The sequence below is a fragment of the Colletotrichum siamense genome, assembly GCF_013390195.1.
Source record: "Colletotrichum siamense strain Cg363 chromosome Unknown KSG_Cg363_contig01, whole genome shotgun sequence".
Lineage (NCBI taxonomy): Eukaryota > Fungi > Ascomycota > Sordariomycetes > Glomerellales > Glomerellaceae > Colletotrichum > Colletotrichum siamense.
In genome coordinates, this window is record NW_023501014.1 from 2,566,188 (window position 1) to 2,579,480 (window position 13,293).

The following is a 13,293-nucleotide window of genomic DNA, read 5'->3' on the forward strand; positions in this document are numbered from 1 at the left end:
TGCATGCACATACTTCATCGGGAGGGGGGCTGGCTTGCATTGTACCGGAATCTGGTATCAGGCGTTTGGACTTGCATCTATCATCATTATCTGTACCATATACGTAGGAACGAGCTTCTAATGAACACCAAATCTGTGCATAAACGCAAAAAAAGCATAAAGAGTATATACCAAGAGCAGCTGTCACTTTCTCCAACTTGAACCACTTTCCCACTGCAGCCTATCAGATGACGTCAAAACAAACCTGGACCTTACATGTGGGCCTTCAGCTCACAACCTTTCAACTACATCCCACCTCACTTACACACGCACACACAAGCTTGCTTCAGCCTCAAACCCATCTGCAAGCAGTACCTGCCCAAGGCTTCACCCACTTCTGTAACCCTCACAAGCAAATTTACAGTCAGAGGCAGACAAAACCACGCAAGCACGCAACCATGGCGCCGAAAGCAGAAACCCTCTCGGTGCAATCCTTCGCAGCAACCCAGCTCTCCCTCCTCTCCGCGGAGCTCGCCGCCGAGATCGCAGAGTCCTCCGCCCTCGTCTCCCTGCACTCGCCCACGGCCCTCCAGCGCGCCGGCCTCGCCCTCTCCAACCTCGTCGTCGGCGCGCGCCGGACCGGCCTCGGCGGCCGCACCGTGCTCGAGCTCAACCCGGACCCGGCCGTGTCCTCCTCCGCGGAGGGCAAGCTGCCCGAGCACGGCCTCCGTCCGGGCGACATCGTGCTGCTGTCCGAACAGCCTGCCGGCAACGCCAAGAAGAGGGAGGTGAAGGAGCTTGAGAGCAAGGGCGCGAGGGGTGTCGTCACGAGAGTGAGGCATGAGAGCGTCGGCATCGCGGTGGACGAGGGGAAGGGCGAGGAGAGGGAGTTTAACGGGCGCGTCTGGGTCGTCAAGGTCGCCGACGATGTCACGTATCGGAGGTGAGACTTGCCTCATCCCGGCCCCGCCACGGAGGAAGAGCGGCATTCACATGAGATGTCACTTTGCACGGGGGAGGGGCCGTCACAGTCGGGGAGTGAGAGCATCAGGCTGACGAGAGACAGAATGAACCTTACCATGGAGAAGCTCGAGAAGATGACAGAGGCCGAGTACAGCTCCTTCATGCGCGTTCTCTTCGGCCTCTCGAGCCCAAGCCCCGTGCCTTCAGATCTCGCGTCCGATTCGGAGCTTTCCAAGATCCAATGGATCGATCCCTCGCTCAACGACTCGCAAAAGGACGCAATCCGCTTCGCGCTCGCGTCAAAAGAAGTCGCACTCATTCACGGGCCTCCAGGAGTGAGTCTCCTCCGCCCCCCTCACCTGAAGGCACAAACTGACACTGGACAGACTGGCAAAACCCACACACTGATCGAGCTCATTCTCCAGATGCTCAAGCTCGACCTCCGCATCCTCGTGTGTGGTCCCTCAAACATCTCCGTCGACAACATCGTCGAGCGCCTGGCACCTCACAAGATCCCCATCCTCCGCCTCGGTCACCCGGCCCGTCTCCTCCCCAGCGTCGTCGCCCACTCCCTCGACGTGCTCACCCAGACCTCCGAAGCCGGCGCCATCGTCAAGGACGTCCGCGCCGAGATGGACGCCAAGCAGGCCTCAATCAAGAAGACGCGCAACGGCCGCGAGCGACGCCAAATCTACGGCGACCTCAAGGAGCTCCGGAAGGAGTTCCGCGAGCGCGAGCGCCGCTGTGTGAGCAACCTCGTGCGCGAGAGCAAGGTCGTCCTTGCGACACTGCACGGAGCGGGCGGCCACCAGCTCCGCGACCAGCAGTTCGACGTTGTCATCATCGACGAGGCCAGCCAGGCGCTCGAAGCGCAGTGCTGGGTGCCCCTGCTGTCCGCGAAGAAGGCGGTCTGCGCGGGCGATCACTTGCAGCTCCCGCCGACGATCAAGTCGCTCAACTCAAAAGTGAAGAAGGTTCTGGCCGAGGGAGCAGGAGAGAAGCAAATCAAGGGAATGACGTTGGAAACGACTCTGTTTGACAGGTTGCTCGCCCTGCATGGGTCATCCATCAAGCGGATGCTCACCACACAATACCGCATGCATGAGAAGATTATGAGGTTTCCATCAGACGAGCTATACGATGGAAGATTGATCGCTGCAGAAGCAGTCAAAGAGCGTCTCCTGAAAGACTTGCCTTACGAAGTCCAGGATACCGAAGACACCAACGAGCCACTCATCTTCATCGACACACAGGGAGGCGACTACCCGGAAAAGAGCGAGGACGACGACAAGGATGCCGTCAAGAAGGCCAAATTCAGCCTCCACGGTGAAAGCAAGAGCAACGAAATGGAAGCGGCTTTGGTGCGGCAGCACGCCCAAAGCTTGGTTGATGCTGGCGTGAAGCCCGAGGACATTGCTGTCGTGACCCCGTATAACGCTCAGGTAAGTTCTGGACTGGATTCCCTGGGTCGTTCGAAGTCGTGGACACGAGCTGCAAGGGGGTGAAAGCATGGGACGCAGCCGCAGCATGAAGCTGACATCGGATGAACCGAACAGCTCGCCATTCTCGCGCCCCTGAAGGAGCAGTTCCCGGGCATCGAGCTGGGCAGTGTAGATGGCTTTCAGGGCCGCGAAAAGGAGGCCGTCATTGTCAGCCTTGTACGGAGCAACTCCGAGGGAGAAGTAGGGTTCCTGGGCGAGAAGCGCCGACTGAACGGTAAGCTCAGGAGGTCACCAAGCTCGCCGTCTGGGAACATCCCAGCTGGGCTATTAAGGGCGCATGATTGTTAATGCGGTTTAGTGGCGATGACGCGACCCAAACGCTCGCTGACGGTGATCGGTGATTCGGAGACAGTCAAGAGGTGAGTGCGTTTGAGACTTGTTCTCCTTTCTTTTCCATTTGTCTCTCGGTCGGAGGATTTCTGGGTGTTGGCGTGTCGGGCTGCGGGCGAACCGCTGCTGCACAGATGTTATCCTGAGACACTGCTGAGCCGCACCAAACGCCCGAAATCTCGGGCCTGTTTCTTCTTTTCTTTTGCTAACCCGCTGCATCAATACAAACAGAGGTAGCGCATTCCTCAAGAGATGGATGGATTTCCTCGAAGAGAATGCAGATCTGCGTTATCCCGACTTGTCAACCCTCCAGGGGTCTTGAGATGCCATATTTGGGATGGTGGGAGGCCGCGGGTTAATGATGGTGGTGGCTGGTGAGAACGCATGGCCCACCTCCATGCAGGCCGCCTTCAATGTCAACCTTTATGCGACGAAAGAATATCATTCGCGGCAAGAGACCAGATGATCTAGAACACCGACGAACCGGCTTCCTCGGTATCGTGGGTCGTCTGGAAGGGCCGTGAACGAGCTGGGATGGCTTCTTATGCGCGGCGACGCCCTGGAACCCCCGTCTCCAACGGCTTCCCAAAAGGGAACAGGCGGCATTGTGTGTGCATTTGGCGTGGCGTATCGTAGAATTTACAGCACACCCGCGGCCAACCAATGCTCGTCCATGACCTACTGGGGATTACGGGGTAGGGAGTGTCCGTTGACGCAAGTTGATAGGCGCCAGGGCCCAGGTTTCTTGGGTCGACCGAATGGAAAAAAAGACCAGAGGGAAGTGTGGACGGACCGCAGATGTCAGCCGTCACTGATCAGACGAAGAAGCAACCCTTGTCTCTATGTTTCAGGTTACCTTTGTCGTCTGTGTAATCCTTGTCCTGCGTGGCCAGACCCGCCAAATTCTCCTACCGAGGACAGGGGCCTGTGGTTTTGCTCGACTTGAACGCGTTTTTTTGGCCGCTCTCCGTCCAGTTTGTGCGTAGGATTTTGCGGTGTTGTTGGGGCTGTGGAAGGTACATTTCCCAAAACTCTCGAGTATGCGGCGGACTCAGTGTCAGCCGCAGCCATTGAGTTTTCAGCAAGGAGCCAATCTTTCTCACGCCTTGGCGTGAGATGCCGTCTTTTGCCTCTTGTTGGGGTCCTGTCGACGTCTTGGATATGATGCAGGATCCGCTGCAGAAGCGAAACAGTGGACAATCATCCCCTCTCCGCGAACCATTTGTTTGTTGATGTTGTGCACCAAGTTCGTGCGTCTTTCGTGTTTGTTATTGGCAGTTTATTAGTGACAGCATGCATCGCAGAAGACCCAACAGTCGCTCCATCATGCACTACAACGTGGTTGAGGCTAGAAGATGTCTCCCGGATCTATGGTTGCCGAATGATCGCGCGTGCCGCGCCCGGATGTGGCCCCTCTTGGTGGCATATCGGGACTATGTGTCCGCCGGCTGGCTTTCGAAATTGAAGGCTATTTTGACGCAAATCTTACCACAAACGTGGTGTCTAGTCGGGTGGACCGAGACGACTTGTGTGAACAATAATATCGTCCTCCGTTCTACACTAGTACCCGGCTGAACGGTTCGTCCCCGTCATTATGAGACAACTCCATTCCCGGGGCCCTGAACCCTCAATGAGACATATGCCCCGGCAGCCTGAAGAGCACTGACAAACACTTTACGGTGGCAGTCGGGGAACGACAAGGTGTTGCTCGAAGTTGCCGGCGGCGCCGCATCTTATGTTCGATCAATATGGCGTCGCCGAGCCTTCAGGTGATGGGAGATCATAAGTCGGGTGCCTCGCTATATGATGCTCCGCCGGGGACCCCACTCAGCGAGCCGATCAAACTGTGGCCGGACGCGCGACGAGAATTCGTGTTGGGTCGGGGTTGTATTGGGTGCCGCGGGGACAAAGTGTGAGCGTGTGCGTGACTCTCCGCCTGCAGCCACAATTACCGCATCATGTTGTCCGCGATGGCACGGCACGGCGGCTTTTGAGCGGTAAAGTCGTGCCATTCGTGCATACTAGGCCTGGGGTTGGCTGGCTGGCATGCCAATGTAGTCAACCATAGATAGACCGTACCCTCGTAGGCATTTGGTCTCCAAGAAAAGGCTGTGGCAGGGTATCGTAGTCCAAAAAAGCGCTCATTGGAGCAGCTCTGCCATGTGGCATTCTAACAACCACTGCCAGAGCCTGGAAGTCACTCGCGAGTCATTGAGGGACAGGTTGAGTAAGCAAATAGTTGTCGATACGGGGATCTGGCGTCTTGGTTGTCCGGGTCGCGAAGTGGTCGACATATGGCCTCCAGATCTGGCCTAAGGAGCCGGGATATTTGAATAGGCAGACAACATCAGACAATAGGGGCGGCGCTCGTTGGACGTGGGCCTCTGGGCCATGTGGTGTTTTAGCCTCTTGGGTCTGCGATGTGGGGTCGACCTGCGCGCTAGTGGGCGCCTTTTCTCTTCGCGAAGCTGCACGTCGGAGGGATGGAGTGCGGTGGTAGAGGCTGGTCGTCGTATGCAGTAGTTCTCGAGAACCAAACATGACAAGTGATGGGCGGTATCCTATCGGGGCGGCGTGTTGGTGAAGGGTCTGCTTTGCGTCTGCTTTGCAGGCTATAGTAGCGGCTGGACGGCAGCTGTTGTGTTCCAAGAATAAACGCAGGCAGGTGAGTGCATGAGGACGTGGCATGTGGTTGTAGCGATCCCAGGAGAGGAAGGCTCCGTTGCAGTCTGCGGCTGGAGGCTGCAATGCGATTCGACGGTGACATGAGCGATCACATCTCTTGCGTTACTCTCGACGAGCTAGTCCTAGCGCCATCATCAAGACAACGGGTGGTTGGAGAATCGCCCGTCAGATCAAGCCATCGGTGTCAGTCTCGATAGCGGCGGCAGCGAAGCAGAGTGGCAGGCCAAATGTCGGCCACAAACGAGATAGTGCCAACGGCCACACCCACCAGAGAGGTTAGTGCCGATGGCTAGAGAATCCTTGAAAAACCAGCGCTCCGTTTGCCGAACTCCTCGCTAGCTTCTCATTGGGGTAAGGAAGGCGTTTGTCGTCCCTGGCGCCGGGCGGCGTGTCACGATATTGGGTGACTAGTTGGCGGAGGACGACTTGGATGGTGGCATATGGGACGCCATGTCGGGTGAAGATTCCAGCACCGTTGGTGCATTCTTCGACGAGGTCAGTAGCAGGTAGGACATGATTGTCAAGGTGGTGTTGGCGCCATCAGCCCTCAGGGAAGGGTGGCTTTGACCTCGACTTGACATGATGAGCGACTAGGGGGGAAAGCCTGATACTGAGACTGGTGAAGGCTGGCTGGTGGTGGGAGCTGACTTTGGGCGATTCAAGTCGGGGTTAGAGCCGGGGTTTGGTAGCGACAACGCCAGGCGCTGGGTTGGCGGGCGTGGTTGAAATCGAATCTATCCGCGCAGAGTGGTAATAACAGTGCGATGGTAGCATCGAGAGCCCACACTCCGCAAAAGCGCGCTCAAAAGGCGTCTGTTCCTACTAGGCAAGGTGAGGTTGGGTCGAGGTGTGATGCGGAACATTGTGAAGTCAACACTGGACACACACTGGACGACAACGACACGGACCATTAGCGGGACGAGAGGCGGGAGCACCTTCCCTCGACAGGCCCCATGGGAAAGGAAAGAAAAAAGGAAGGAAAGAAGACTGAAACACAGCCCCAAAAGCGGCATGGCTTCAAAATCGGACCAGCAGACCGGATTGGATTGGATCCGGGAGGACCGGGGGAGCACAGGTGGATTCTAGCTGGGCAGTTGGAAACGGTCACTGGACTGGCCAGCTCAGAAGGAGGGAAAAAAAGACAGAGAAAGCTTCACAAATGCCCGGGGAGGAGGCAGTCGCGTCACCCCACTCGAGCTCCTCCTCATCGTACAGCTGTCACTGCAGGCTGCAGGTGAAGGTGAGTGAGTCGTGCAGTGGACTGGCAACGGGACAGCAGGTGGAGTTTGCTGAGCCGGTGAAAGGCGAGGCCCGTGGATCACAATGACTTATTTTAGGCGGGCTTACACGTTTTGCCTTGAGGCTCTGACACAGACGGGTGTGAAGTATTTGGAGTTTTGGGGTTTTGGGGTTTGGGACAGAGTTACGCAGTATTAGCACGAATACTACGTCTTCGGTGGAATATCAATTATACTTTTGACTTTGCAAAGGCAACGATCTAACAACATCGGCCCCCAATTCGAGGCATCCATCCTCGCACTTTGCTATTGAAAGGTACCTTAGAATAGTAGCTCGATGAATGTCGCCTTTGGTTCCCTTGATCGACGCACCTGGCCTGGGCAGGGACGGGCTCAGGCACACGATGGTATCAACTTCATATGGGTGCATGTTTTCTGGGTGTTGCTCGCCCACATTCCTGGCATCCCTCGCGTCGCTCATACGTCTTCCCCCCTCGACGGCGAGGAGGGAGCGCCCGAGAGTGAGACTCAGACAGTGAGGTGCGCAATCATCGGATAACGGGCATGCGCGCACGTTCCGGCTAATGTCAATTCATTCTTGACATTGGATTTCGTCACTTGCGTCCGTCCAGTGTTTCCTTGCTGCGCGTTTCCCCTGCGTGGCCTGGGTGCCGGTGGTGGTGGTGGTGTTCAAGAACTGGCTTGCCTCGGACGGGCAAAGACACCGAGTTCGGTCGGTGGAGGTGTGGTGTCGACAGCGCAGCGCGGTGTGTGCCTGTCCTGTCCTGTCGTGGCCTGCCCTGGCTCTTTCCCCAACGCCTCTTTGACCAGGGGCTGACAGCTCCACGCCCCAAGCACTGACCTCAAACAAGGACCATCCCCGACGCAGGAGCCAAGCAGGGGACTTGCCATTTGCCAGTCAGTCACCACCCACCAGTGGAAAATGAGAATGGAACAGCAAGATTTGGCTCTTGTCTGGCTGCCGTCTTGTTCTGACCTGTGTCCTTTCCATTGTCATTCATCATTGACGAGACGAGACGACTCGACTCAACTGATTTTCCGTCCGACCTGCTAGTGCAGGCAGGCAGGTACTTCTACTACTTATGGTAAGACCACACATGGTCCACCCTGGCTTCTCGTCTCGTCTCGTCTCGTCCCGTCCTTTCGTCTTCTCCTCCAGGCTCCATGTCCTCCTCCTCTTTGCCTCTCTCGGAGAACATTACTGTATCCTAGACACGTTAGATGCACCATTGGCGCCGTTCCAATGGTCCGTATCCTCCTCCTACCTTAGCCGTGCATGCATGCTTGTTTCATCCCGCTAGTAAATCTGCATTCTGCGGTCTATTACACTGGACTATTCGTACACTACGGATACTCTCTCAGTCTCTGCCCCCATTCACCCGTATCTGAGGTCCGACAGCCGTGCCGGCCACTGCCTCTTCCACAGTCTCTCTTCCTTTCTCTCCGTCTGCTATCGTGTGTCGCAACGCAACGGGAATGCCCCGTCAGTAGTTCCTTGCAGCTTCTTCTGCACCCCCTGTCGAGATGCCGTCCTGTACCTCGTGAACCACCTTGCTCTTGAATGGAGGTATCCATACGGAGACCGTAGCTACCACCTGCTACCCGGCCGCTTCTGTACGGATATGGATACCTTGCACGCATCTCTCGCGCAGACCCGATACCGTCGCTTTCCTTACATGCCACTGCTTTCCCTTTTCTCCCGCCCTTTCTTCTCCTGCTCCTCTTTTGTTTCTTTTTTCCACCCGGTGCCGCGCCGTCTGCCGTTGGAGAGAGACATACATACCTACAGATAATACTCCTCCTCCCGACCGCAGCTCCTCCACTCCCCTCCCCCAGCAGCAGCAACAACCAACCATACCATTCGTTCACTTCTTTCCACAACGTACCGTACCGTCCCCTGCCTGCCAGGTACCCTACTTTACCTTACCTTACATCAACCCGACTGCACCGCGTCCTTTGCATCTGCATCGCGCCCACCACGCTCCTTGGCCAATAACTCAGCCTCTCATATTGTATAATTCAACCCTTTCCCGCCATCCCACCACATCCTATCCCTCGTCGCCCTATCCCCTTCTTTCCACTCCTCGAACCTCGACCCTACCTTGCCTTAGCGGCACGCTACCGCCCGTTCTAATCAACGTGCTCCTCCGGCCGCCTCGTCAGCCTGTCGCAGAGCTGCCCGGGTGCTCCTTTGATACATGACGCATGTGCTGCTAGGGTCCCCCCTTCTTAGTGGCATAACTTCTTCCCCAATCCCCCATCTCCTCGTGGGTTCTTCTCCTTTATTCGCCTCCTTCATCGTGCTTTGATTGTTCAGCCCGACCGATCTCCGTCTACCTCTTGCGCCGCTGCGCCGGTTGAGGGCCTTTGCCACTGGACCTCTCTAATCCCCGACGAGCCCAGACGACGGGCGGCATTGCTGGACATATGCACCATGAATCAGGTTACAGCATAGATCACCACTTGGCCTAGACTCCGGGCGTCCGATCAAGATTTCCAGACTCACCTGCTGTCTGCCTACCTGCTTGCCTGGATATTGGATATCCCAGACGAACTGTCACGGCTCGGCACCGGACATCACCCGTCTGCTGGCTCAGCTCTTGGACCTCACATCAGCATTGTTTCTGCCCCTCCTCGTCATTTCCCGACAAGCCTCACTCTCATGGCTTACACTGGACCACAATCATATACACCGTCCCTCCTCTGTCGTCCTCTTTTACACTCGTTCTAGCCCCCCAGCTCCAAGAGCCGCAAGAAAGAAAAAAAAAAAAAAACTCCCAAGAAAACCAAAATCACACCTAGGCCACCTCCAACTCAGCCATGGGCCTTTTCAAGTCGGCCAACTCCCCTGCACCTAGCGCCACGAACCGTTCCATGACGGGCCAGTCCATTCGTGGCAAAATATCAGGCCCAATCCCCATCCCGAATCCCATCGACGACGAATTTCCCATGCGCAACCCGGGCACCGGCATTGCTACGCCGGTAACTGAAGGCAACATGAGAGAGCAGATGATGAATCCTCCTCAGGCCGAGCCCGTGGTTGGATCAACTGTTGCGACTCCCCAGCCCGAAGTCTCACAGCCGCCGAGGACCGAGTCCGTTGTTGTCCCTCCGGGAACCGGCTCAACTTCTGGCTCGTCTCCAACCGCCGCATCCCACGCCAACTCCCACGTCAACTCCCACTCCAATTCTCCTCAGTCGCAAAGAAGAACGAACGTGTCCAGCAACCTGAGATACTCTACGGTCAGCGCTGCGTCCGAACAGACCGGTGCGAGCAAGGAAAGACCTCAGCGCAAAAAGTCAACTTTGCGCGGCGCATTGGGGAAGCTTTTTGGTCGCAAAAAGAAGGGCAGCCAGGGCTCGTACGACTCGCAGCGCATGTCGACCTACAACCCCACGAACCAAAATCAAAACCAACACAAGAGCGTGAGTTTCGGCAGCGGCCGCTCCCATGCCATTGCACCTTTCTTGATTTCAGCAGAACAGGAGCTAATTCGAGCTACTAGGACCCTTCCGCTTTAACCCGAACCAAGGAGTCCGAACCCAAGCGATCGGCGTCCTTGCCGATCACCGAGTACGACAGAGCATTAAGGTCTCACTCTATCGGTCCCCAGGATATCACGGCTATTGAGAGCGCGCGAAATTCGATCACAGTCGACCCATCGCAGTTGCAAACAAGCCGTAAACGTGCGGCTACGTCTACAATAAGCCAAATTTACTCCGCTCCGTTTAGGCGTGATGGCGAGCTGGCAGGTCTATCGCCTCGTCCAGCGAGCACCCACGTTCGTGGAAGTCGACTATTCCACTCCGACGACGAGGACCCTGAGGAAATTGGCCGCGCAATTACAAGCGACGTTGGCCACAAGCGACGATCCAGAAGTCTGAGTGGAATCAACAACCCCGAAGCAAGGGCCCACGTTCGCAGACGCAGCGATGAGATCCAGTATTGGAGACAGAGTTACGATCCGGCCTTCTACACGTCACCAGCGACGACCAATCCTCCTGACGATGAGAACCAATTTGCAGGACTTGCACCAATGGACATGCCCGAATCCCCAGTCTCCCCTATAGAGCAAGCACAAACCCCCATGCGCACTCCCCCCCAACCGTTCTCTTTCGGCAACTTGACTCACATGAACGTCATGGCGGGCATGAAGATCACACAAGCAGCCAGCATCGAGACTCGGATCGAGACTTTGGAGAGCAGGATGCAGCGTATGGAAGACGTTGTCACTCAACTGTGCAACTCGGTTCCTGGGTTCCAGGTCCAGATGACCCAGCCAGGTCGACCTGCGCCGCCTGTGCCTCCCTCGCAATCGAGCACTGCTGTGAATCCCACGCTTCAGCAGGTCGCGCGCCAAAGTGCTCCGAGTTCGAGGTACAGCAACTCGGCACAATCAAACACCTCTTTTGGCGAAGCTCCTACGTACGTCGGTTCTCTGCACGTTCACACCGGCATGAACCGGCCGACCTCCAATGCGACTATTCGCGGCGTAACCAGTTTGCCTGCTATGCCTCGCGCTGAGTCCGGCCGGCCCACCGAGACCTTTACGGCGGATCATTACACGATGCTCCTCGCGCTCCTCGAGACCGAGAGGTCTTCTAGACAGGCCCTTGAATCTCAGGTGAAGAAGCTCACGAGGCGCATCAACATGATTTCGGGACCGACCGGCAATGGCCGCATGTCTCTGCAGATGGAGCCCCCGCCGACGGCCAAGTCATTCGGCAGCGTATCGGCTTTCGATCACGACTCATCGGACGACGAAGATGCTGCCGCAAGGAACCGCCGTTTCTTGGCTGAAGATTCCGGCGTTGGCACTGGTGTCGGAGACGATGACTCGTACTCGGAGGTCTTTGCCACCCCGAAGGAGGAGCAGTCGCACGGCTACGGCGCCTTCGGGGAGGATTTGCTCGACGAGGATGATGATCCTGCGCGTAAGAAGGCGGCCAGGACGCTGTCCCTCAGCCAGATGACGCTGGGCAAGAAGGCGTCAAGAACGGGAGTACGAAGTTGACGCAGTCGGCCGCTTTCTAGTGCGTTGTTTTCTTTTTGAGATTTCTCATTATACCCCGGGATATTTCTCCCACTCACGAGACGACGACGGTGGTTCTTTTCTCGGCAGTTGTTGAGTTGAAGTCTCGCTCGTCTTAGCGATTCGGCATTGATACCTCATCGGAATTTCTGACGAAATCAGCATTATTACGGTAGCGGAGTCTTTGTTGCATTAATCTGTTCTCTTCTAGTTTGCTCTTGTATATGACTACCCATTTCCGTTCTGGACGAAGCAGTTGGAACAGTCTTGATGGGATACATCCCTATGACGCGGATTTCTTTTTCTTTGGGTTTCATTTCTTTTCTGAGAGTCTGGCCGTGTTGGCGGGGATGAAGACTTGCAGAGCTCGTCAGCAGGTAGTGCCGCGCGCATCGTCATTTCCAAGTGTTCAAGGGCCAGCGTAAGCCTGGGAAGTTTCACGTCGCGAGAGGTGGAGGTGCCAATTTGCGGTCGCGTACCGCTGTTCGTGGTGCCAGGTGGGATCGAAGATAGCTAATAGCTTGAGTGCCGCACTCCGAAGTCGTTTCGGGGTGTGCGCGTGTACAATATCAAAAACAGGTTCTCACACACGAAGTCTTGGAGATGATGATCATGTCGATCGTCTAGAGTTGCACTGTCACTCGTGCGACGGTCCCGCCTGGGTTATTGCAAATCCATCGTGGAAGCCACATGGCTGGCGTCCGCTTTGTCCACAGAGAGGTTGTGCACCCGAGCCTGCCGTGGCGACGAAACGAACAGCGGGCCGAAAGGACAAGGCTAAGGGACAAGGTCGCCCAGTGCCAATCTCCGGGTTGTCATCTCGGGAAGAGGAAGAGGAACTGGACCAGAATGTTTCGAGAACAATTCTCGGTTACAGCCACCCATATCGCCGCTAGCATGCCGTTGGGAATGGGGAACGGGGAAGTCTAGCAAGGGCTTGGCCTGGGCCGTCAAGCAATTGTTTCCAGGTCCGCTCTGCCCCGCAGCCGTGATTTGGCAATTGCTTTCCGAATGGTCCGAAAAATGTCGTATTCCAGAGTCAGCCTGTGCAAGTAGTGGTTAGTTATTTAGGCATTGTGCGCATAGCATAAAGCTGGAATACCTGGGAGTCCGAAGGGGGTAATCGCCGGCCGTACGCCGCGCCCGCGACCGAGTCATCCCCGTATCCATCCCCCGCCTCCGAAAGATTGCGGCGCCGTTTGCTCGGGTGGACCTACGTAAGCAGAAAACAAGCCGACCACTAAGGACGCCCAGAGATAGGCAGCTAATCTGCCACGCACAACCTCTATGCTTAGCTTCCCGCGCGACATAACCCAAAGATACGCACATACCAAGCCAGACCAGCCTCCCGTCCCGCGCGTGCTCCTCGTGGTGAAAAGCATATTTCGCATCCATCACTTTTTTCCTTCCCTCCCTCTTTAACCCCTCGCCGCCACCAAAACCCCTCCTCGTTTGCGCCGTGACATCAACGTCCCCAATTTTGCGGTCGAACGTCATTGCCCTCCTCCCCACCCCGTAGAGGATACGTCGCTCGCAATCTTT

General features: G+C 56.3%; 2 protein-coding genes across 2 annotated transcripts; both read left to right on the plus strand.

Annotated features, from left to right (window-relative positions):
- Window positions 1-437: 437 nt before the first annotated feature.
- hcs1-1 (DNA polymerase alpha-associated DNA helicase A) lies at window positions 438-3,096 on the plus strand (the record flags this gene model as incomplete). Its single annotated transcript, XM_036632506.1, has 6 exons — window positions 438-922; window positions 1,046-1,277; window positions 1,329-2,384; window positions 2,499-2,658; window positions 2,743-2,803; window positions 3,006-3,096. 6 exons carry the CDS (start codon window positions 438-440, stop codon window positions 3,094-3,096), a joined length of 2,085 nt encoding a protein of 694 aa, XP_036502484.1.
- Window positions 3,097-9,538: 6,442 nt separating this feature from the next.
- CGCS363_v000658 (uncharacterized protein) lies at window positions 9,539-11,733 on the plus strand (the record flags this gene model as incomplete). Its single annotated transcript, XM_036632507.1, has 2 exons — window positions 9,539-10,144; window positions 10,225-11,733. 2 exons carry the CDS (start codon window positions 9,539-9,541, stop codon window positions 11,731-11,733), a joined length of 2,115 nt encoding a protein of 704 aa, XP_036502483.1.
- Between the last annotated feature and the right edge of the window lie 1,560 nt (window positions 11,734-13,293).